General features: G+C 40.7%; 1 protein-coding gene across 2 annotated transcripts in view; it reads left to right on the plus strand.

The window, feature by feature from the left end:
- smtnl (smoothelin, like) overlaps positions 1-26,034 on the plus strand; it is a 59,325-nt gene extending 33,291 nt beyond the window's left edge. Inside the window, exons 3-10 of one of the 2 annotated variants that reach the window (XM_034167775.1) lie at positions 11,261-11,342; positions 11,598-11,849; positions 13,861-13,923; positions 14,001-14,061; positions 14,151-14,297; positions 14,382-14,508; positions 17,758-17,909; positions 25,424-26,034. In XM_034167775.1, coding sequence (XP_034023666.1) covers positions 11,261-11,342; positions 11,598-11,849; positions 13,861-13,923; positions 14,001-14,061; positions 14,151-14,297; positions 14,382-14,508; positions 17,758-17,909; positions 25,424-25,550 — 1,011 coding nt within the window. In that variant the 3' untranslated portion in view covers positions 25,551-26,034. The remainder of the gene's footprint in view (positions 1-11,260; positions 11,343-11,597; positions 11,850-13,860; positions 13,924-14,000; positions 14,062-14,150; positions 14,298-14,381; positions 14,509-17,757; positions 17,910-25,423) is intronic. The other variant, XM_034167776.1, reaches the window with a different exon arrangement.
- Positions 26,035-26,309: the final 275 nt, after the last annotated feature.

Raw genomic sequence — 26,309 nt, forward strand, 5'->3', positions numbered from 1 at the left:
GTAACGCGTGTGACAGTTTTAACAAATACATGTGTATTCGGTTTTCCCACTGCCACCCAGTAGATGGTTTTGTGATCGTTTTTGATTATAATCAGAAGTGTTGGCGGTGCTTAAACTCAAAACCGGTTTGTCAGTAGCTGAGAATGTACTGGAGACAAAATTGAAAGTTAGCAGTTAGCTGTAGCTTCTGCTAAATTTTATAGTGGTTTATCAGTTTAGCATTATAAAAGTTAAGTTTTCAGTTAGCGGATTAGCGGTTTTCGAAGGTAACTTTTTGGTTGGCTGTGCCCACCACTGATCATACATATGTCGTTAACCACTTCCTCAAAATATAGTAGCCATTGAAAGAAATTCCTACATATAAGCATTGGGCCAAAATTTTGACCGTGTTAATTTATATATTTATTTAAAAATCAAATCACTTTGTCTTATCTTGGTGGACCTTGAATCATTCCAACAAGATAAGTCCAATTCTGTTTGCTTGTGTTGTCTTGGGGGGAAATGGGGTGTTGACCAAAGGATCCTCTGTGAGTTTGATGAAGGTCCTTAATCTCTGTTTGAACACCTTGGTGTAAGTGAATGTGTGAATGTAAGGCATCTTATTCAGATGAAAAGGTGCTGTAGAGATACAGTCCCATTTCCCCCACACACAGACACATAGGACAAAAAACTGCACTGCCTCCTGATTTTGGGTGATGTACTCTCAAAAACTTGAAATTCTTTCAACATATTTTCCTGTTCAATCAGCTAGTAGGGGTAGATTTTTTATTTATTGGATAGCATGTTGGCTGTTAACAGTCTAATTTCAGCACTCCCTGGTGCATATGTATCGAAGTTTGCACAAAAGATCAGGGAGAGACAAAACTGTTTCTTTGCCGTGAAGACTGCAGTCAGGCTCTCCAGATGGATCAACTGCTAAATCAGCAGAAATGTGAGCAGAGAGCTAATATAAATGGTCACATGGTGAGGATGAGTTGGATATGTGAAAGGTGTTGTGTTAACTCTATTCAGGACTTTTGGGGTCCATTGGACCCCATGGAAATTGCTTTCTCAATATTGTGCTCACTAATGTCCTGAATATGGTTAAATGGTAAATGGACTACATTGTATATAGCGCGTTTCCATCTGCATCAGACACTCAAAGCGCTTTACACACTAAATGAAGAATTTCATATTTCATATTTTCATTTGAAGAGCGATACGGATCATTCACAAGGCTGGTTATCAGGATCACACAAACGCATTATTTCTAAAGTCACAATTACTCAAGCTTTTTGACATTGTGTAATACCAAACAGCACAAATAATGTTCAAAGCAACAAATAATCTATTACCGGGGAATATTCAACAACTGTTCAAAAATCATGAAAGGGATTATAATCTAAGGAAAAAATGTAACTTTAAAGAAACAAGATCTCGTACAACCAGGAAACGTTTTTGCCTATCAGTCTGCTGGGTGAGACTTCTGAAGGGATTTAATGGGGAATTGAAACTATGTTCAAATATGAGACAGTTCAAAATGCTGGATAAAAATAAGATTTTCAAAAGGTATGAGGATGAAGGAGGTGTGGCCGATCACCAGGTGTTTTAGGGGCAAATGTCTAGTTAGTTTTTTGTTGTTGGTTAGTTGTTCATTTTGTTTTTGTTTTTTTTTACTTATTTTGTTGTTGTTGTTTTGGTTATTTCTACTTAATTATTTTCTTTCCTTGCTTTGGCTAGCTTTGCTAGTCTTTTTTTGTGGTGTTTCTGTGTATTATGTTTATATGGTACATGTTGATTTATATGTGGGACTATACATGTGCTGATGAATGTATTTGACTGTGTGTTTATATGTATTAATGCATATATCATGTATATAAGTTATGTTATTTACTCAAGGACGAGGGTGAGAGTAAATAAGTTTAACTTCTCACTCCTTTTTCAACATCCATTGATTATGGTTTTCTTTATATATGTATATTGTTGTTATTTATTTTTGTGCCTTGATATTAAAAATAAACATTTTAAACAAACAATGATCCCTAAACCAATACAGGTAATAAAAGCTGCAGACATCCATTCACTAGTTCCTTTGTATTTACACTGATTTTCTGAGCTGGCGCACATTTACTGGCGCACTTATTCAATGTATAAATATTTGCTTTAGAACAGCTGCTACCAGCAACGCTGACCTTTAGTTTAGCAGCTTTCTCCTCATAATATCACACGTACATTTTGCAGTTGGTGCAGAAGCAGGCAGTGGTGATCAATGCATTGGAACCTCTTCTTTCTATATCAGTGGAAAATACATGTGGAAATGCATCATCATGATAACAGACAAAAACTAGAGACATTCGTCACGAAATGCCCCGCGCGCAGTACTATTTTCCATGTAAAGTGCAGTAATATGTACATGTGTGGGGTAGGTATTTGGTTGAACCCTCATGTGTTTGATGTAAACTGGGATACACAGTGGAAAAATAGGAGATTGACATTATATTTATTTAGAGGATGTGGCCAACAGTGACCATAAAAAGTCGGTAGACTTTGAACAAATGCAACTCTTGGTAATTTTTTAAAAGTAGGTCAAGATCACCGGCCTTCGAACCCATGCAAAGTACTCCTCCAAGGCATGTACCCACCAAATATGAAGTTTCTGCAAGCAATAGGTGCTGAGGTACATTGCGGCAAACAAATTTCAGGTGAAGGATTTGACAGTTGTGACCACTGGTGACCTTCAAAAGTAGGTCAAGGTCACTGGCCTTCAAACCGTGCGAAGTACTCCTCCAAGGCATGTACCCATCAAATATGAAGTTTTTGCAAGTAATAGGTGCCAAGCTACGTTGCGGCGAACGAATTGTGGCCGGCCGGCCGGACAGACGGACGGACGGACGGACGGACGGACGGACAGACAGATGGAAAGACGGACAACCCGGATGCTTATATGCCCCACCTCGCGGTGCAAGAGCTGCACAGGGCATAAATATCAAGATATTATACCTTCTGCATCCACATAATAGTGAAATGCCATCAGTGTTTACATACTGTACATCTGCTGAGGCCCAATCACACATTCCATTTACCATTTATATGTAAATGGAATGTGTGCTTTTTCATCTGAATCAGAAGCTCAAAGTGCTTTACAATGATGCCTCATATTGCTCCATTCACACAGACACAACGATGTCAAGGTGCTGCCATGCAAGGCGCTCACGACACACTGGGAGCAATTTAGGGATTAAGGACCTTGCCAAGGACCATTAGTGATTTTCCAGTCAGGCTGGAGTTTGAACCGAGGATTCTCTGTCTCAAGCCCAACGCTTAACCAGTAGACTATCACCTCCCCTCCCCATATCTCTTTTTTTCCTTGTGAGAAGGTTATTCATCTGCTGTTTAACATTATCCTGATCATGGAGGTTTGATAGTGATCTTTGATCCTGCTCACTCATCTTTGATTACACTGGTCAACAGGATTTTTCTTGCATGTAGTTTTTCAACAGATTTGGGGTAATTTGACAGCACTGAATCAGAATCTGGTGTTAGTTTTTGCCAATCACATCACGTTTTGAGATATGAAGAATATTTCTTGTGTCGAGCATTGAAGCAAAATCTGCAATCTCGCACACCTCTTTGGCGCCATAAATGATATTACGACTCTTGTTCACATTTTGCTAACCTGATTTAAAACTATGCTTTTAAAGCTGCTTTTGTGCATGATTAGTGGCATCAAACTCATGAGTGAATGAGCAATGTTTGCTTAATCCATCAATAAGGAACATGCAGATTACAAACAAACGTGATGTGATAGAGGAAATCTGAGCTCAGATTCAGACCCCAAAATTACCTGAAATCAGTTTTCAAAGTCCATGCAAGAAAAAAACTAAAATTTGTTAGCCCAGTGTTATAATTACTGATCCTTGATCTTTGAACCTCACAAAGGAATTTATGTTTTCATTGCCATCTGTCTTGCTTTGATCCTAATTACAGAATCAAAGCAAGAAGGATCAGGGGGTCAATCCTGACCTTTCTAATTGCTGATCGGATCAACAATCATATTTACAGGGTTGAAGGAACTGGGATCAGAGATTAAGGATTAAAGGCAGGATAAGGATGAAAGGAATCTAGGTCATAGTTTAAAGATCAAAGCTAAGACCCACTCTTTCATCTGCATCCACTCCAAAAATTTATCAACTTTTCTTTGACCCCAAAGTCCACCTTTTCATTAAAAGCACTAAAATCTGTTCATGTGCTTCTGAGATTGTGCATCATTTGGCTAAAAACTTTAACTCGGGTCATGACGAGTAACCAGCTCACTCAACTACACATTACTTAAAGGCAGGAGGAATCACATAACCATGTCTTAAAAGCCATCAATCAACACCAAGAGAACATCCAACAGATGGATGACAGTGTTTATGTGTGTACCCAGTCTATTTGTGTGTGCACGGAGGGCATGCCCGCTGCACGTCATCAAGTCTCATGTCAGTAATGCGTCATGTTAAGTGTCCAGCACCAACATGTTCTGCCAGGAAATAAAGCCTTGAGATTCCAGAGGGTTTACATGAAACTCAGCAGCTCTTGTTTCCCCTCACTGACCCACAGTGGACGTGAGAAGATACTGAAGTGAGAGCAGCTTGTCGTCCCTTCCCTTCTTCAGCTATGCCAGAAAGTTTCCACCTCACCACCCTGAACCTTCTCTTCAGCTCCTGTTATGGAGAGACCCATGGGGAACTGGGTTTTCTAAAATACTGATTACTTTATCATTTTCCCCTCTTTGCTTATTGTTAATGTCATTGCTCTGTAATTGTAACTGTAAATGTAATTATTCTGAAGAAGGGTTTTTTTTGTTGTTGTTGTTTTTGTTTTGTTTGTTTGTTTTTTTTTTTGCATTTTTGCATTTTTGCAAATTTATTAAAAATTAAAAAAAAAACTAAGAAATCACATGTACAGACAGTGAGGAAAATAAGTATTTGAACACCCTGCGATTTTACAAGTTCTCCCACTTAGAAATCATGGAGGGATCTGAAATTTTCATCTTAGGTGCATGTCCACTGTGAGAGACATAATCTAAAAAAAAAAAACAAAAAAACAAATCCGGAAATCACAATGTCTGATTTTTTAATAATTTATTTGTATGTTACTGCTGCAAATAAGTATTTGAACACCTGTGAAAATCAATGTTAATATTTGGTACAGTAGCCTTTGTTTGCAATTACAGAGGTCAAACATTTCCTGTAGTTTTTCACCAGGTTGTCACACACTGCAGCAGGGATTTTGGTCCACTCCTCCATACAGATCTTCTCTAGATATTTCAGGTTTGGAGTTTCAGCTCCCTCCAAAGATTTTCTATTGAGTTCAGGTCTGGAGACTGGCCAGGCCACTCCAGGACCTTGAAATGCTTCTAATGGAGCCCCTCCTTAGTTGCCCAGGCTGTGTGTTTGGGGTCATTGTCATGCTGGAAGACCCAGCCATGACCCATCTTCAATACTCTTACTGAGGGAAGGAGGTTGTTTGCCAAAATCTCGCAATACATGACCCCATCCATCCTCCCTTCAATACGGTGTAGTCGTCCTGTCCCCTTTGCAGAAGAGTACCCCCAGAGTATGATGTTTTCACCCCCATGCTTCACAGTTGGGATGGTTTTCTTGGGGTTGTTCTCATCCTCTAAACATGGTAAGTGGAGTTGATTCCAAAATGCTCTATTCTGGTCTCATCTGACCACATGACCTTCTCCCATGCCTCCTCTGGATCACCCAGATGGTCACTGGTGAACTTCAAACGGGCCTGGACATGTGCTGGCTTGAGCAGGGGGACCTTGCTGCCCTGCAGGATTTTAAACCATGACAGCATCATGTGTTACTAATGTAATCTTTGTGACTGTGGTCCCAGCTTCAGGTCATTGACCAGGTCCTCCTGTGTAGTTCTGAGCTTTCTCAGAATCATCCTTACCCCACAAAGTGAGATCTTGCATGGAATCCCAGATCGAGGGAGATTGACAGTCATCTTGTGTTTCTTCCACTTTCTAATAAATAATCATAACAGTTGTTGTCTTCTACCAAACTGCTTGCCTGTTGTCCTGTAGTCCATCCCAGCCTTGTGCAGGTCTACAGTTTTGTCCCTGGTGTCCTTAGACAGCTCTTTGGTCTTGGCTATGGTGGACAGGTTGGAGTGTGATTGACTGAGTGTGTGAACAGGTGTCTTTTATACAGGTAACAAGTTCAAACAGGTGCAATTAATACAGGTAAAAGAGTGCAGAATAAGAGGGCTTCTTAAAGAAAAATTAACAGGTCTGTGTGAGCCAGAATTCTTGCTGGTTGGTAGGTGTTCAAATACTTATTTGCAGCAGTAACATACAAATAAATTATTAAAAAAAATCATACATTGTGATTTCCAGATTTTTTTTTTTTTTAGATTATGTCTCTCACAGTGGACATGCACCTAAGATGAAAATTTCAGACCCCTCCATGATTTCTAAGTGGGAGAATTTGCAAAACCGCAGGGTGTTAAAATACTTATTTTCCTCACTGTAAGTATTCACAGCCTTTGCTATGAAGCTCAAAATTGAGTTCAGGTGCATCCTGTTTCCACTGATCATCCTTGATGTTTCTACAGCTTAATTGGAGTCCACCTGGAGTAAATTCAGTTTATTGGACATGATTTGGAAAGACACACACCTGTCTACATATAAGGTCCCACAGTTTACAGTGCATGTCAGAGCACAAACCAAGCATGAAGTCAAAGGAATTATCTGTAGACCTCTGAGACAGGATTGTCTCGAGACACAAATCTGGGGAAGGGAACAGAAACATTTCTGCTGCTTTGAGGTTCACAGTGGCCTCCATCATCTGTAAATGGGAGAAGTTCAGATCCACCAGGACTCTTCCTAGAGCTGTCGCCCCTCTAAACTGAGTAATCGGGGAGAAAGGCCTTAGTCAGAGAGGTGACCAAGAACACGATGGTCACTCTGTCAGAGCTCCATCATTCCTCTGTGGAGAGAGGAGAACCTTCCAGAAGGACAACCATCTCTGCAGCAATCCACCAATCAGGCCTGTATAGTAGAGTGGCCAGACTCCTTAGTAAAAGACAAAATGGCAAGCCCAGTTGGAGTTTGCCAAAAGGCACCTGAAGGACTCTCTGACCATGAGAAACAAAATTCTCTGGTCTGATGAGACAAAGATTGAACGTTTTGGCGTGAATGCCAGATGTCGTGTTTGGAGGAAACCAGGCACCATCCCTACAGTGAAGCATGGTGGTGGCAGCATCATGCTGTGGGGATGCTTTTCAGCGGCAGGAACTGGGAGACTAGTCAGGATGTAGGAAAGCTGAATGCAGCAATATACAGAGACATCCTGGATGAAAACCTGCTCCAGAGCGCTCTTAACGTCCAACTGGGGGACGGTTCATCTTTCAGCAGGACAATGACCCTAAACACACAGCCAAGATGTCAAAGGAGTAGCTTCAGGACAACTCTGTGAATGTCCTTGAGTGGCCCAGCCAGACCCCAAACCTGAATTTGATTGAACATCTCTGGAGAGATCTGAAAATGGTTGTGCACCGATGCTCCCCATCCAACCTGATGGAGTTTGAGAGGTGCTAAAAAGAGGAATGGGCAAAACTGCTCAAAGATAGGTGCACCAAGCTTGTGGCATCATATTCAAGAAGACTTGAGGCTGTAATTGCTGGCAAAAGTGCATCAACAAAGTATTGTGCAAAGACTGTGAATACTTATGTACATGCGATTTCTCAGTTTTTTTATTTTTAATAAATTTGCGAAAATTTCAACAATAACAAAAAAAAATTTCATGTTGTCATTATAGGGTGTTGTGAGTAGAATTGTGATGGAATAATTGAATTTACTCCATTTTGGAATAAGGCTGTAACCAGCGATCTGACCACTTTTTTTTAGTAACGAGTAATCTAACGCGTTAATCTTTCCAAAACAGTAATCAGATTAAAGTTACTTCTCCAAGTCACTGTGCGTTACTATTACTTTTTACATTGTGAGTCGATAGCAGCATTAAACTTGGTCCGTGGGCAGGGGGTCAGGGTTTGATTGAACTGCCCACTTTAATCGAGCTGTGAGCTTTTCATCTGCGGTTTTTTGCAGCAGCTACAACTCGTCCTCACCTCTTAAAGCGCGGTGACAACAGCACACCTGCACTGAGCTTTACAAAGACATTTTTGTGCTTTTTTCTCCTTTTATTTAGAATTCTGAGCTGAGCTGCTCCGTATCTGCTCGTTAAAAACAGCTGATCCTCCGTGACGTGTCAACAACTAACACTATTTTCCACACAAATGCACCTAAACTCTCTTTCTGAGGACCACATGATGTGAAAACGCAATAAAACTTTCTTACCTGTAAATCTGGTCATGTTTTCTGCATAAATAAATGTTATCCATTCTTTGTGCTCAAACGCCAAAGCAGGGGCGAATCCAGATGGAATGGGGGCATGGGGCAAGGATGTGCCCCCCCCCAACACCTCTAGATTAAAGGTCCAGTTTTGAAGCCTTTTTTTACTACAACTACTAATACTACTTATAATAATTTCGACAAGTAAATGTTTAGAGAGAAGTTAAATGTTACAAAAATGTTAGAAAGAATTTAATAGTTACATTTATAAACAATGTAGGTTAGAAAGGTTGTAAGTGGTAGGTTGTAAGTTTTACTGTTACAGTGCTGTCAACAGTTAAATATGAGGTCAAGAAAGAGGTCTTTATTTTACTTTTTATAAAACAAGTATTTATTTTCATTGAAGCCAAGAAAGGGTGAGTATAAAGTGAGTTTTGGCAAAACAAGTATCATTGACATGTTGAGGTGGCAGAGGGTTGTTGTCGGCAACTGGGGAAAGTTACTAAAAAAGTAACTAGTAATCTAACTTAGTTACTTTTACAATTGAGTAATCAGTAAAGTAACTAAGTTACCTTTTAAAGGAGTAATCAGTAATCAGTAATTGGATTACTTTTTCAAAGTAACTGTGGCGACACTGGCTGTAACATAGCAAAATGTGGAAAAAGTGAAGTGCTGTGAATACTTTCCGGATGCACCGTAAGTAGGAGATGGATTTAGGACTATGTGCTACAAGCAGTGATGGCCTTGGTGACCAGACCTAGGCTTTGGAAATGGCAGAAATTGAAAGACAAGTTCATTTCAAGCTGCATGTAACTTGAAAACCACAGATGTTGAGAGAAACGGAGTGAGAAGAAAAGGATCTGCTTCAGCTGTATTCATACAGGGTCGTGTTGATGTGTGAACATGTTATTTGAGCTTTAGAACATAATTACAGTTACAAAATCAGAAAATAATTGTTTATTTGTCTGGTTTAGTCTATATATGTACAAATTCTCTCGCTCTCTCTCTCTCCTTATTTGATTATCTCCCTCCCTGGAAAATCATTTCCGTGGGGTTGTGTGGAACTATGATTGTGTTATTCTTGGTTTGGAACATAACCTCTCATAAACAATCAGAAAGTAATAGCTTATTTTACTGATTTTGGACATTTCTGTATGGAAACTGTCTGTCCGTCTGTCTCACGGACAACCACACTTGCTCCTAATCCATCATTCATCCAGCACCCACTAACCATCCAGCAGGTGGCAGCTATGGGATATTACACAGGCAAAGCAAAGTTTAATACAACCTTCTGGTCACAGTTGCCTAAAACCAGAACAGAAGTGTCATGTGATTTGATGGTGAGGAAAACTGCAGTGTGGAATGACCTGCCTCTCTGTATCAGGCAGGCCGTTTCACCTCTAGTCTTTAAATCTCGCCTTAAAACATATTTGTTTTCTTTGGCTTTTAACTAGAGGGTTGATGATTTTACTGTTTTAAAGACTTATATTGATGCCACTGTTATTTACCATGTGATTATTTATTTATTTATTTATGTCTTTGTTGTACAGCACTTTGGCCAACCTTGTTTTTAAATGTGCTCTACAAATAAACTGGATTGGATTAGAAAAGTGCAGAGTTATCAAGTTTGTTCTGTGTGCAAAGCACTGACCATGACCGTCTTGCTAACTCTAATCCATCCTGCTGACAGGACCACACGGAGAGTGACGGCTTGACCCACTACCAATGTGGGTCATCATCACCATGCGGTTTAGAATCTGAGACAGAAGTCGCGTTTTGTGCACTCAGGATGCCGATTAGCCGTCCTGTGTGGCTGATTATGTTTGCAGAGAGGAACGAAAGGCGCGGTTGCACCACGCCAGCACTGATCAAAGAGACAGGAAATAGAAAGGAACACATACACTTAGCACGCTGATCATGTTTGACATTATAACTTGATCGCAGTCATTTTGAAACCTCCTGATGGATTTTGGCAGCACCTCCTTCAGTGAGAGTGTCAGAGACAGCAGCGGCTGGTATCACAGGATGGGAGATATGCACACAGACCAAAGTGCCTTGAACACCTCCAACAAACAGCTTATCCACTTCTCGAAAGTAACTGCCCTCAAACAAGACACTTTGAAGTTCAAGGGATCATGCAGTGCTGGCGGGTTGGTTTGTTCTGAAAAATGATAGAAGGAACATTTAAAAACAAAGAAGTAAAATGATTCATCAGTGACTCATGAGTGACTGAGTAATTTTACATCTGGTTTTCTTTTCTTTTTTTTTTGTTCAAATCCGAGGAACATGATTCCCGATTCTTTGTCTTACATCTAAACCCAACATATTGGTTTCTGAATGGCTACATACAGAGTTTACACACTTTGAGAGATTACAGAAAAGTCCAAATGTATTTAAATAGCACCACATTATACGCAGGGCAGATAGCTTAGTAGACTAAGGAGTTGGGCTACCAGTATTCAGACCTGGCATCTATTCCTTGTTACTCTATCTGCATGGTCCAGTCCATACAGTTGTAAATGGGTAATGGCCTTGTGTGGGGTAGTAACCTGTGGTGGACTGGCAATCTGCCCAACTTTAGACAGGGGGGACAGATTGTTGCCTGCTTGAGTTGTTGCCATCCAGTACCTGGGGGGCAGTGGGTGCAGCTCCAACGCATGTTCGGAGACTTCACTCCATCATAAGTGACTGTCTTTGTGTTGTCATCAGCCAGGCAGTGCACCTACAAAGCAACCAATCCTTTTGTTTATGTATTTATTTTCCATCTGTTGTTTCCTTTAGTTGATCAGTGGCATCAGTCATAAACTGATCAACAACACAATGACCAATTTAATGTTTGCTCCAGTTGCAACCATTGAACATGTTATAGCTTGGATGGCAAAAACAGTCTTATAAGGGCTGCATGATGATAATTCTCACGGTATGTTCCAGAGTACTGAGCGGGAGGAAGCAATAGATGTGGATCCATCTCCGGCACATGCTGAGCTTGAGAACGGGCATGCTGCAAATGCAGGTAATGCAACTTTATCTCACACCTCATAGTTTAAAGGAAATTGTTTCAACAAACCTACTTGAGTGCAGCTTGTTGTTGCCCTGACAAATAGAGTTTTCTCTGATGATAAACCAGATTTTTACTTATGATGTACTTTGACACCCTTTTCGCTGGTTCTAATTATGAAATACTCATATTAATATTCATGTGCTGCTTTTGTTGGAGGGAACTATGAATGCAATAATGTGACTGTTTTAAATATTTTTGTCCAATCAGCGCAATCGATGTTGGTACACGGGAAGATCTCTCCACCCAGTGATTTCCAACATGAGCACACAGCCCCAGTTGCCATGCGGAAACAACACCTTCCCATCACTGCCACCACTAAGACAGCTGAAATCAAGAGCCCCGAGTCTCCCAGCAGCCCTGCAGGTTCCCGTTCATCTCCCTTCCAGGAGGGGTCACCTCCCAGCCAGACAACAAGCAGCATCCAGGCACAGCCAACAGCAGGATCCCTGATTCAGCCAGGTGGCTAACAGTCTTTAATTCATTCTCAGCTTGTCAAGCCATTTTTCTTCTTAAGTTAAAACATTTTAATTGTAATAATACTGCATTCATGTTAATTAAAGAAGTGTTTCCCATAAAATTCATCTCCACCTTAGTTTTCAGGTGGAACTAGTGCTTTGAAAGACAGGATTTAACATCCATCCATCTTCTATACCCACTCACTCATCTTCAACCTCCCTTCGATTGAAGTCCTATAATTTGGTACAGATCTGCATTGGCTCCAGCTAGGGTGAACACATTTCAGTTTTCAAAAAAGAAAACACTTTGGAGTGAGTATTGGCAGTAGGTATAGCCTACCAGCCTTGAGTACAAGTTTGGGAGATTTCAAATAATTGATGGCACCAAATAACTAAAAAATGTTTGCTTTTTTAGGTTCCAAAAAGAGGACATGGATGGATGGTAAACTCTACCTCATTATGGCCAATCAAGCAAAGCTACTAGTAGTGGTACTGCCTGAAATGTATTGAATGACCTATTTGTTCTCCTACAGTACTATTAATGCCTCATGAAAGCAAATATCTAATCAGCCAGCCATGTGTCCAAAATTTAATGTACTTAGGAACGTAGAGGATCAAAAGGATCTTTAGTATAACAGCAAGACAGAGGACCCCTGAGCAGAGAACACCAATGGTAGAAAGTAAAAAAAGGACTGAATTTCTATAGCACTTTTCTGTCTAGCAGATGATAACAGCACTTCATAATGATTCGTCACATTACTTCTACAGCCAAGGTCGGTACCCATTTTTACAGATGGTAAAATGGTATGTAGTAAAAGATGGCTGTATTAAAACATATGTAAGTGGAACAGTCAATATATGGTTTGTACAACAAAGCCATCCATGTAGGAAGCAGATGATGATGTTCGAGGACACAAGTAAGTGGTCAGCACACAGTCCATCACAAAACAAAAAGTGTCCATGACGGAGGCAGCAAGTGAGTAATCAAGTGAAACAAGGAGAGGGTCAGTACCCTGCTGGGAGGCATATCGAGTACGCAGATCAAGAAATGGCAGGAAATTCTCAGGGAACACACAGTGACAGCATGGGTCGGCAACTGGTGGTCCAATGTGGGAAATTAATGCAAGAAAGCAGAGAATCTGGAATGACAGGCTGTGGATGGTTAAATACCTGAGTAGACTAAACTATAAATTTCCCGTGCACATCTTTACGTCCATGGACGGGAAGTAAACCCAAAGAAAATCCACATGGAGCAAGTAACGAAATAAGAGCACGAGGAAATACTATCACACAGGAGAATTTACTAGCAAGCATGAGGAAATGGAAATTAATGATGATAAAAGAATTATCAAAATCCCAAGAAGCAGAAAACAGGCACCAGACATGAACCATGACATGATTCAAACTGATCATCAGAATGAGTAAGAAGTGTAGTGTTGTTGTTGCCACATGGGAGGGCTCAAGTATTTCAGAATAATCTACTGGAATTTTTCACACAGAACTACCTGTCAGTGTCCACAGAAAATTGCTTAAAAAGAAAAAAAAAATGAACGGCAGTTTTCTTGGTGAAAATGCTTTGTTTTTGGGAGAGGTCAGAAAAGAAGGGTTAAACTGGTTCCAGCTGCCATGGCACAAGTAACTCAAATAACCACTCATTATAACCAACATATGCAGAAGAGCAACTCTCACAACAGGCTGACCTTTAAAGGAGATGGTCTACAGCAGCAGAAGACCATCTAAGCTTCTACCGACTAAGAACAGGAAAGGGAGGCTATAGTGGGAATGGGTTCTCCAAAACTGGACAGTGGAACACTGAAACAACATTGTGTGATTTGTGTGACAGTAGTCAGAATTTGGTATGATGCTATCATGTCAATATGGATCAAAACCTCTGAGGAATGCTTCCAGAACCTTGTAGAACCTATGCCATGAACAAGACAGAAGAGGAGAAGTGGACAGGGTTTGAATACTTGAACGTTAACGCTGACTGTTTCCTTTGTATTTCTTCCTGATAGTGTCTTCTGTAAAGACATGGACTCATACACCAGTCAGAGTGTTGGGATCTCCCCTACTTCAAGGTAAACCTTCCTTCCAGACATCCAGATTCAGTTATTGTCAGACTTCAGTGCTTTTTAAACTGTTTTTTCCTTTGCAGAGAAAGCAAATTTACCTGCAGTCAAATCTTTGACTTACTCGGGGCTGTCCCAGTCTGACAGGTGAGTGGAAGAACAATTGGGCAAGAGTGATTTTTAAGGGAGATGAAATTGTTTTGGTTCATTGGCCTTTGTGCGCTCTGGTCTTGCAGAGATGAAGATATAAGCAGGGACAAGTCCTTTGGGGTAGGAGGAGAGAAGAGACGGGAGCTGGTGAGGTCACAAACTCTTCCGCGTAACATTGGTGCTCAGGTCCGGCGATCAGTCCTCGAAAGACTGGACTCTGAAGCCCCTAACAAGTAAAACCTGTTTCCAGTTTAAAATAATAACAAACTGACACCTTCTGCAGTTTTAACGCATATCTCTCTCCAATTTTTCCGGAGCAGCCTCCACAAATCAGTGGATCCCAAACACAAACTGAAGCGGTCTCAGAGTTTTGGGGTGTCCAGCGCCAGCAGCATCAAACAGATTCTCCTTGAATGGTGCCGTTCCAAGACCGTAGGGTATCAGGTAAAACTCAAAAGTTCATTATATTGATACAGTTTTAGCTTTCTGGTTAGAGAGTCCATCTCCCATGCCAGAGGTTGCAAGCATTCACACCCACATGCACACCTATGGTCAATTTAAAGTTTCCAATTCAATCAACCTGTGTGTTTTTGGAAGTGGGAGGAAGCCGGAATACCCAGAGGGAACCAACGCCAACAAAGACAGAACATGCAAACGCCACATAAAGAGGCCCCAAGTGGGAAGTAATCCTATGACCTTCTTGATGTGTAGCAACAGTGCTAACCACGAAGCCACCATGCTGCCGATCTGAGATAATGTTTGCATGATAAACATGTTAATTTCCAGGATCAGTGGAAGTACATCTTATGGACAAGAAAGCAGCTTGCTACCCATCATAGCACACTTCAATAATGCAAAATACATAAAGGCAACAGAAGAAACACTTGTAAAGGTGTATTTGACCATTATTTACTCACACATTGCGCAAATTTAAGGCACAAATCTGCTCTACTCTTAAAAGATAACAGACTTGCTCACAAAGGTAATCACTATGGTGACAACTAGTGACTTTATTGGGTACTGACCAGTGTCGCCAACTAAATGGTCCCCCCTAAAAATCGTTCCGCCCTGCCTTCACTGTGCATGCGTCATTAGCCGCCGGTCATAGATTATCATGTCCTTTCTGCTTAAAACTGCACTCCAGTCATTTATCTCAGCGACAGATAGCTGAAGTTTTTGTACAACAATCATTTCCACATAAATTCAGCATTATTTCATCACAAAAGACAGAGGAAACGGTCAGAGCACCACAGCTACATGACCTGCTAGCTGATGCATTCACTGCGCGCCGGTCATTTTAAATCGTCACAGAATATTGCCTTTTTTCTGTTAAAACGGCCTCATTTCTGCTTAAAACTGACTTTAGAATGATTTAAGAGGTTTTACCTTGTCACCTGATGGTTAATAATCCCATTAATCCATTTGATCGTTTTGGGTGAAGAGACTCTGTCTCAGACGAGCTGCTAAGCTCTGAAATGGCGCATGCGAAGTGGAGGCAGGGCAGACAAATTTTTAGGGCCGCACCATTCGGTCTGTGACACCGGCACTTCATCATACAAGTTCTAAAACAATAAACAGGGTTTATTTATCTCCAAAAATAAATACTGTTTTGGATCTGTTTACATTTATAACTTCCAGTCAATATATGAATTCAGTTCATCTCACTGCATCATACAACCCCAATTCCAATGAAGTTGGGACGTTGTGTAAAATGTAAATAAAAACAGAATGTAATGATTTGAAAATCCTCAATCCTTCAATTGAATACACCACAAAGACAAAATATTTAATGTTCAAACTGATAAACCTTATTGTTAAACTTGAATTTAAACTTGTTCTTGTGTGCAATTGACCGCCTTTCATAGTAGCATGCTGATACTGGTGTGTGTGGTGGGGGGGGGGGGGGGGGGAGTAAATGTGAGGCATCATTGTAAAGCACGATAGAAGTGCAGTCCACTCTTGCATTCATCATGCCGTCTGCAGGCTTTCTCAATGTTTGTGAGCACTGTAACATTATGTTGTGTGATAAAACTCCACCTTTTATAGCGTCCTTCATAAAGGAGAAGTTCTCTGGAGGGAGTTGAAGCAAAAATCAAGAGAAATAAAACATGTTAGCACTTTTACTTCAACAACAACAAAAGTGTTGCATTTGTATTTTTGTTGTGTATAGCTTTAACCTATTTATGCACACAGTCAGTATAGTGCTAACATGTTACTGCACCTCTTAATATAACCACTGAGGTGACTGGAACTGAATGTCCTTATGGATGTGAGTGTGTATTTGTAGGATTAAACAGGACTTGATAGTTTGGATCCCAGTTGCATACATTTGTGTGCGCACTCTGCTTCACTTTCCTTTTCCAGCTGCTCCATGTGGTTTTGGTTATAATGAAGCCAGACAACAGCAAGGCCCCTTTTAACTGAGAGAAACAATCTCAAAGAAGACGGACAGAGATGTTCCTGTTGACAAGATACATTTAAGGCAAACTTCGGACTTATGAAGAACCTTGTCATTTTGAATTCATGTAACAGACTGAAGTGTCAAAGAAAAAAAAACCATCAGATCAAAGAGAGAAAGAAATGGAAAGTGAACTAGGTAACAGGGTATGAAAACAGTAAGCGCTACAGTGCATCCGGAAAGTATTTACAGCGCTTCACTTTTTCCACATTTTGTTATGTTACAGCCTTATTATGGGGTGTTGTGAGTAGAAGTTTGAGGGGAAAAAAATAAATTTACTCCATTTTGGAATAAGGCTACAACAAAATGTGGGAAAAAAGTGAAGTGCTGTGAATATTTTCTGGATGCACTGTACATCAATCTGGCATTTAATCCCAATGAGCCTGACCTTCACCTAAATAACTGACCTCTGGATGACCTTGCCAGGGCAACTCTGGAATCCACCTGTGTGTGACACATTTTATCCAAATCAAGGTGAAAATTAAATTTTGGCAAAATGAATTCTTTAAGGCAAATTTCAAGTCAGTCTTCACTGGCATATCATTTGGATGTGAGAGGAATTAGCCAAAAAAAAAAAAAAAAAACCCAAAACAAAACAAAACAAAAAAACAGACAAGCAGACATGACCTTGGCCCAAATGACTGACCTTTAAGAAATTTGGGCAAATCTGGAATCCACCTCCAAATGCATGCTGAGTTCAGTGCAAACCAGAGTGAAAACCTGAATTTTGATTTTTGATGATGAACTACATATATGATGATGATATATGACTTTGTATTGTTTTATAGTATCAACCGGTGTATCTGTTACAAATTCCTCAAAACAGCCAATGTAAATAATCTTGAGCTTTCAAAATCACCTGAAGTCAACAGTCATGTGACTATTTGTAAGGTGATATACAGTAGTGTTCAGAATAGTAGTAGTGCTGTGTGACTAAAAAGATTAATCCAGGTTTTGAGTATACAGTATTTGTTATTGTTACATGGGAAACAAGGTACCAGTAGATTGAGTAGATTCTCGCAAATCCAACAAGACCAAGCATTCATGATATGCACACTCACTCACACACCTGCTCTATACAAGCAATGGACCAAAATTTTGACCTTGTCCTAAAACAGGACTAAAAACATTATCCCTACACAACTGTGTGGTTTTTGTAAGTTTGTGTTTTGAGTTTAATTCGACAGGCACTGATCTGAAAATTCAGATTCTTTCATGTGTGTGTTCCTCTGTAGAACATCGATATTCAGAACTTCTCGTCCAGTTGGAGCGATGGGATGGCGTTCTGTGCGCTGGTTCACTCCTTCTTCCCCGCCGAGTTTGATTACAGCACTCTGTCACCAGCCAACCGCAAACACAACTTTGAACTCGCCTTTGGAACTGCAGAGTGAGTAGCACTGCCATCCAAACAGGAAGAAATGCACATTTACGTGTAAACTTTTGTGTTCAACAACTAGCACCTTCAGGCACTAGGTTTGCCTGAAAATCCTACTTTTATCTACAGTTCAGTCCAAAAGTATTCACCCCCTTGGTATTTCACACAGTTTAATTTGTTTATGCCGTTTCAAAAACAAAAAACATACAACTCAAAGAAAATCTCTACAACTTGATATAAATTAATTAAAAATATAAACGCCAAGATTATGGGGTGCATAAGTAATGCGCCACTTTAATATAATACCTGTAAATAATAGATTTTATTGCCAGTTTTCTTCAGACAAGTCAGGGGATGGATACAGTCACTGAATATGTCTTGGACTTTATTTGCATCAATTATGAAGAAATACAAACAGTATGACACTCTGTGGTAAATCTGTGTGGAGTAGACAGTTCTCAAAAACTGAGTGACTGTGCAAGAAGGAGAAGAGTGAGGAAATCGACCAAGACACCCAGACAACCCAGAAGAAGTTATAGGCTTCTGTGGCTTTCATATTTTTAATGAATTTATTTCAGGTTGTTTTTCTGTGATTCTGTGGAGAAAAAAACAAAAAACAAAAACGCAGAACCACAGAATCTCGTCTCTGCTGTTTGCGGACGATGTGGTTCTGTTGGCTTCGTCAAATCAGGACCTTCAGCGTGCACTGGGGCGGTTTGCAGCCGAGTGTGAAGCATCCGGGATGAAAATCAGCACCTCCAAATCCGAGGCCATGGTTCTCGACCGGAAAAAGGTGCTTTGCCCTCTTCAGGTCGGTGGAGTGTCCTTGCCTCAAGTGGAGGAGTTTAAGTATCTCGGGGTCTTGTTCACGAGTGAGGGACGGATGGAGCATGAGATCGATAGATGGATCGGTGCAGCATCTGCAGTGATGCGGTCGCTGTATCGGACCGTCATGGTGAAGAGAGAGCTGAGTAGGGGGGCAAAGCTCTCAATTTACCAATCGATCTACGTTCCGATCCTTACCTATGGTCATAAGATTTGGCTCATGACCGAAAGAACGAGATCCCGAGTACAAGCGGCCGACATGAGTTTCCTCCGCAGGGTGGCTGGGTGCTCCCTTAGATTTAGGGTGAGGAGCTCGGTCACTCGGGAGGAGCTCAGAGTCGAGCTGCTGCTTCTCCACATCGAAAGGAGTCAGTTGAGGTGGCTCGGGCATCTTTTACGGATGCCCCCTGGACACCTCGCTGGAGAGGTGTTCCGGGCACGTCCCATTGGGACGAAGCCCCGGGGAAGACCCAGGACACGCTGGAGGAACTACATCTCTCGGCTGGCTTGGGAACGCCTTGGGGTTCCCCCGGAGGAGCTGGGGGAGGTGTGTGTGGATTGGGAGGTCTGGGCGGCTTTGCTTGAGCTGCTGCCCCCGCGACCCGACTCCAGATAAAGCGGAAGAAAATAGATGGATGGATATTTCAGGTTGTAGAGATTTGCTTTGAGTTTGAGTTCAAGGCCCCCGTCACACATAGCAAGAATGTGGAGGAGCCATTCCGACACAGCAAATATTGCCGTTAGCCGACGCACTTGGCAGAAAAAGAGGCGTGGCCAGCTGTGGTCCAAACACATCCGGGCTGCGTTGTGCACACCTGCAGGATGCAGCCCAAACTTATTTCAGACAAGTCAGATGACACAGAGTGCTGTCAGAAGGCACGGTCATTGGAGCTGGCACTCACCCACACAATCAATTCTGCGCTCCTTACATTCCCAGTGCCAAACACTCATCAGTGTGTGTCTCATATAACAGAGTGCGCGCATGTATGTGTGTAGAACAGGTGATCACAGCAGTGTGCGAGTGTGTGGCTGAAATGTTCACTCAGCTGCATGTATATGTGTCCATAATGCTGCACCAGCAACTCTGCGTGCGCACGTATGCCCCATGTACACACGCAATCAGATTGTTTCAGATCCTGTTTATGCTGCCATCAGAATATGTAAACTGCGGTCAGATGGTTGTCAGATTACATATGGATCACTGTTGGATAGGTGTCCCATCTCAACGGCACCCGGAGAATTACGAACATGTGTGTCACACTCTAGGCCACCAGCCAATTTTGACCAACTGTGTTGACTTCTGCAGATGGCTGTCAGAAGGTTTTGGAACTGATCTGACACCTTTCGGATGTGTTCCAATTCATAACTCCAATGGCACTCTGCGTGATTCCAGCTATGTGTGATGGGAGTATGAGGACCATAATTTTAGAAATTTTTATTTTTGTTTTTTTGTTTTCTTTTTGTATTTTTGTATTTGAAATGGTAAAAACAAATTAAGTGTGTGAAATACCAATGGGTCACATACTTTTGGACTGAACTGTATATGTTTAATTAATATAGCATTTTTGTGTGTGTGTGTGTGTGTGTGTGTGTGTGTGTGTGTGTGTGTGTGTGTGTGTGTGTGTGTGTCCTAATGGATTTTTTTAAAAACTCTAAAGCTTTAAAAAAAAAGTATTTGTGTGTGTGTGTGGGGGGGGGTTGCAAAGTCTCTCAAAATTTACAATGACTAATTCCTCCAAACTTTGATGAGGTCCCTGGTGTAGAAAACAGATTATTAGAGTTTGTGGATAATTTAGATTTTCCCCACTATTAGCAGGACATCCATAGGACTAGTGGAGTCACTAATTGTGTGAGTCCACAAAATTTTCCTAAATAACTCCTGAAAAGCTATTCAACTCTGAATTTTGGCTTCTGATAGAGAGAAATTGTGTCTAACAATGAGTAAATCAACTATTTTGTACCACAGCATTTTAGGGCCACATTTGGGGGGGTGTTAGACTTTGAGAATAAAGTCGTAATATTATGAGAATAAAGTCTTAATTTTATAAGGAAAAAACTCATAATATTACGAGAATGAAGTCATAATATTACAAGAATAAAGTCGGAATTTTATGAGAGAAAAACTCTGCATCTCAAATGTGACATTGTACTTCAGTGTAGGTTTTACAAATAAGGAAGTTCATCTTTTGACCTATGTGCACCACATTATCATTAGTATCAGAACTTTGAAAAGAATATGCAAGAGAATGTGTCTATTCTGGAGGAGGAAGCACATGGAGTTCACCTGTCGTTCCAGCGATTAGTAGCTCCCAAAATTAGAGGTGGGCAGATCAATCCTAATATTGATAATATCGATACCAATGCTGGTATTGATATTGAATGATCCTCATGTAAAAAGATCGATACTCAAGCTTTTTTCTCTCCCACACGCACTGACTGCTGCGCACGCAGATTCATCAAACTCTACTCTCTGTCTGTAAGAGCAGCACTGCGCTGTGTCACACAACATGGACCACTGCACCCTTGTATTGTGGTTTGTCAGCACTCTACCTCAGGAGATTTTGTTTTAAGTTGTGTTGAGTGATATTTTTTAAAACAAAAATGTTGATTGTGACAAAGTATTTTGTTGTCACGTACAATGTTTGGCGAAATTCTATCCTCGGTCTTTTGGATCCTTTGGATCTATGAGGCTTAAATATGAAAAAGTATCTGTATCGATATCGGCGATACTGGGCCTGTATTTAGATGGTATCGGATCAATACCAAAATTCCTGGTATTGGCCACCTCTACCCAAAATCACATCTTTCATGGAGGAGGAGACAGCTGGAATAGGCAGTCTGCAGGGTTATCGCTTTTCATATATGTTTTTTTCTATAAGTTTTTTCTCGTAAAATTACAACTTTATTCTCGCAGTACTACAAGTTTTTTCTTGTAAAATTACAGCTTTATTCTCATAATATTATGACTTTATTCTTGTAATACTGGGAAAAATATTAGGAGTTTTTTCTCAAAGTCTAACAAAACAAAACTCAATGTGGCCCTAAAATGTCGTCATAATTTTGGGCCATGTTGGTATTTTAAAAATAAAATAAAGACAAGACAAAAAAGCCTATCAGGTTGCTTGAAAAGCTTTGCTGCTAGTCACAAGGTCCTGGTAGCCACTCGAGGGCGCTGTTGCTAGTGCTTTTGAAAATGAATATTTGTAAACATTTTTTTTTAAATAGTGCAGTCTGGGTTTTGACTGAATTAGCCAGTGCAGAATACAGACATTCATCATTTCTGCTTTTTTGGAGTTTTTGTTGTTGTTGTTTTTTTGCAGGATCTGCATGTCAAACTTTTTTTAATCTTCTGTTTGTCTTTGAGGGCTCAACATTACCATTACAAAATTCTTTAAAACCACAGCTGAAAAATAAACTGCTTTTACTTTCATTAGGCTACAGCAGACATGCTCATTAGATATTTAAGCACACACTGTGGTTTTAGGAGTTTGGCTGAATGGGCCTTGAAGGATTTATTGGCATCAGTAATGAAATATTTGCTTTGTTGTGGCTGAATGTCCTTTGGTCCGTTCATTTCATCCCACTCTGCAAAGTTATTCATCTCTGTTCAACACCCAAACACATTTTATGTGGCGATAATAATCCTGCCTTTTATTTCTTTGCTCTGCTTTCTTCCACGTTTGGTGAAACGTGCACATTCTTTTTCTCTGTGCTGTATTGTCAGTGTTGTGACATCATGCAAAAATTGTGCCTTCTGGCTTCCACAGACTGACACGTACACACAGGCTGCACATATAAATATTATGCAGGTGAACAGTCTGGTCCGCATTTGGATAGTGACCCCGTGTTTTGTTTTGTTTTGTTTTTTGTAGTCTTGTCTCAGTACAGCACCATAATGGAGTTGAAATAACACAATCAGGATACACTTGTAGTGTAGACTTTCAGCTTTAACTCAAGGGGTTTAACAAAAATAACACAGTTGCCATGTACGGTGCATCCAGAAAGTATTCACAGCACTTCACTTTTTCCACATTTTATGTTACAGCCTGGGCTCTGGCTGTAACATTATTATGGCCGCTCTGGGCTCTGGCTGGGCCACTCAAGGACATTCAGAGTTGTCCTGAAGCCACTCCTTTGATATTTTGACTGTGTGCTTAGGATCATTGTCCTGCTGAAAGACAAACTGTCGTCCCACTCTGAGGTCAAGAGGCCTCTGAAGCAGGTTTTCATCCAGAATGTCTCTGTACATTGTTGCATTCATATTTCCCTCAATCTTGACTAGTCTCCCAGTTCCTGCCACTGAAAAATATCCCCACAGCATGATGCTGCCACCACCATGCTTCACTGTAGGGATGGTGCCTGGTTTCCTCCAAACATGACGTCTGGCATTCAAACCAAAGAGTTCAATCTTTGTCTCATCAGACCAGAGAATTTTGTTTCTCATGGTCTGAGAGTCAGGTGGCGATGTGCCTTTTACTAAGGAGTGGTTTCCGTCTGGTCACTCTACCATACAGGCTTGATTGGTGGATTGCTGTAAAGATGGTTTTCCTTCTGGAAGGTTTTCCTCTCTCCACAGAGGAATGCTGGAGCAATGACAGAGTGACCATCGGGTTCTTGGTCACCTCCCTGAGTAAGGCCCTTCTCACCAATCACAGCGTCCTGGTGGATCCGAGTTTCTTCCATTAACGGATGATGGAGGCCACTGTGCTCATTGGGACCTTCAAAGCAGCAGAAATGTTTCTGTACCTTTCCCCAGATTTTTGCCTTGAGACAATGCTGTCTGGGAGGTCTACAGACAATTCCTTTGACTTCATGCTTGGTTTGTGCTGTGACATGCACTTCTCAACTGTGGGACCTTATATGTAAGCAGGTGTGTGTCTTTCCAAATCATGTCCAATCAACTGAATTTACCCCAGGTGGACTCTAATTAAGCTGTAGAAACATCACAAGGATGATCAGTGGAAACAGGATGCACTTTTTTCACATTGTCATTATGGGGTATTGTGTGTAAAATTTTGAGGAAAGAAATGAATTTCATCAATTTGAGAATAAGCAGTGGGCGGCACGGTGGCTTTGTGGTTAGCACTAGTGCCTCACAGCAAGAAGGTTGTGGGATCGCTTCCCGCCCTTTCTGTGTGGAGTTTAAAACGCTCTCCATGTGTCTGTGTGGGTTTCCTCCAGGCACTCCGGTTTTCTCCCACAATCAAAAACATGCTTATTTAGGATCTGCTCCTTTCTCTGCCCCTGACCAACGCAGCGTCTCTACATCTTGAGTTGGTGTCTGGGCGCCAGACTGTGGCTGCCCACTGCTCCTATTGGTTGGATTGTGTCTGACTGTAATTAGGATGGGTTAAATGCAGAGCACAAGTTTTGCTGTATGTATATTTGTATGTACAATGACAATAAAGACTCTATGGCTCTATTCTATTCTATTCTATTCTATTCAATAAGGCTGTAACACGGCAAAACATGGAAAAACTGAAGCGCTGTGAATACTTGCCAAATGCACTGTAGTTTCCCAAGTGCTTTCTGGCAAACGTCGCTGAAATTCATCTTTTTAAGAAGGGTATTCTCTGGCTTTTTTGCCATAAACCTCGAGCTGGTGATGTAATTGGTGCGGGGGAGATCAGCTGGAGAAGAAGGTGTTGCAGTAATGGTGTGCTCTACTGCTTCACCTCAGGGAGCTTTAGTAGCTGCTCTCATAAATAATCCTTGCACTTTGATGCTTTGCATATTGCCAGAACACCTCCCACTTGCATCCACCATATAAACAGCAATGTGTCAAGTTCAGGCACACAACGCACTTTAAGATAATGACTGTTGGCACTCTGATTGATGTAATTCATATTCCACCCCAACACACCCATGATTAAATAAGTGAATAAATATAAACCCTTTGCATGACTTACTTTGTGTTCAGATTATGCCATGTGTAAATAACAAAATAAAGTGGGACACACCCCAAAATGCACTTGCAGTATGCATTTTAAACTGTGCACTATAGCTCTTCAAGATAGGTCCTTTCAATGTATGGTTCAAATCAGTCACTTGTTAAGGAGATTTCTATACATTGTTAAACCAATCAGTCCATTTTAATACAATAATTAAGTTAATGTAACTCAAACTTTGAAAGTCATAGTCACTAATTTCCATTAATTAAAGTAATTCAAAAATGAATTGTTGTCATAACAACTCAGTTACTTTAAGTGCATTTAAAGTTTTGGGCATTTAAGTGTTGGTGATGTATTTCCAGTGCATTCTATTCTTCTTAAATATTTATTATGGCCACTCTTAAAACTTCAGTTATATTCATAATTTTATTACTGGTAAATTTTAGAATTAATTTAGATGAAATATACTCATTATCTCACAGGAATATATCACAATTATCTGGGAACTACTTTTTGCGCAGGAATTCATCAAGCATGTTGGCCGCGTACTAACACAGAATACTCAGAAATTAGACAGTTGTTTGGCCATAACGAGAGCGTCCACTTTTAGCTTGTCATAAGCTAAGCTAGTGGCGCTCGTGAGAGTGTTCATATTAACTACTTAAAATGCAGTCAGTTTTGTTAAATTACTTTATCTGCTGATATGAAAGAGCCTTGATTATGTAATTTCCATGTTGTTGATGAAGGGATTATATAGGCTGAGATGTTTTAGCTCCATCTAAAACAAACGTGATGTTTTTGTGTCTGCAGAGTGAAGGCTGGCTGCGACCGATTGATCGAGGTGGAGGACATGATGGTCATGGGCCGTAAACCCGACCCCATGTGTGTCTTCACCTATGTCCAGTCTCTCTACAACCACCTGCGGAGGTTTGAGTGACGGTCTGATCTCAGCTCTAACTTTAGACCTTCAGACTTCTTGCTGTCAAGTTCATTGTTGACCTGGCCCAGACCAAGCTCTGGTAGAAGCAATGCCACCTCCTGCTGGCAGTATAATCCCCACGGTGCCTTGCTCATAGATGGAGCTCTTACAGCTTGAACTACTGTTAGTGTTGGAGAAAATGAATTTTTACACAAATTTTACAGCTGGTTTGTCACCCGCAGCTTTTTTTAAGGGACTTGGACTGTGTTTATTTTTTATTATAATTATTGTCACTGTACTTGTTAGAAAAGAAGTGGAGAGAACGCATGTTTCACAAATATCACCAAAAGAAAAAACTATAGTTTGTTATTGATACTTTTCAGACTAGAAAATGTTTGCTGTGAACCGTTTACTGACTGAATTTTACATCCTAATGCTGTGATATCACTGATGTGATCCTGACAGAACAAAGACGAAATCAATAAACTGTGTTTGACACTTTGTTGTTGACCTTCTGTACATTGTTCAGAGTTTAGCTATAGAGTCTTGTGATGTGTGTGTGTGTGTGTGGGGGGGGGTATATATATATATATATATATATATATATATATATATATATATATATATATATATCCCCACACACACACAGTGAGGAAAATAAGTATTTGAACACTCTGCGATTTTGCAAGGTCTCCCACTTAGAAATCAGGGAGGGGTCTGAAATTTTCATCTTAGGTGCATGTCCACTGTGAGAGACATAATCTAAAAAAAAAAATC

Source organism: Thalassophryne amazonica, chromosome 4, assembly GCF_902500255.1.
Source record: "Thalassophryne amazonica chromosome 4, fThaAma1.1, whole genome shotgun sequence".
NCBI lineage: Eukaryota > Metazoa > Chordata > Actinopteri > Batrachoidiformes > Batrachoididae > Thalassophryne > Thalassophryne amazonica.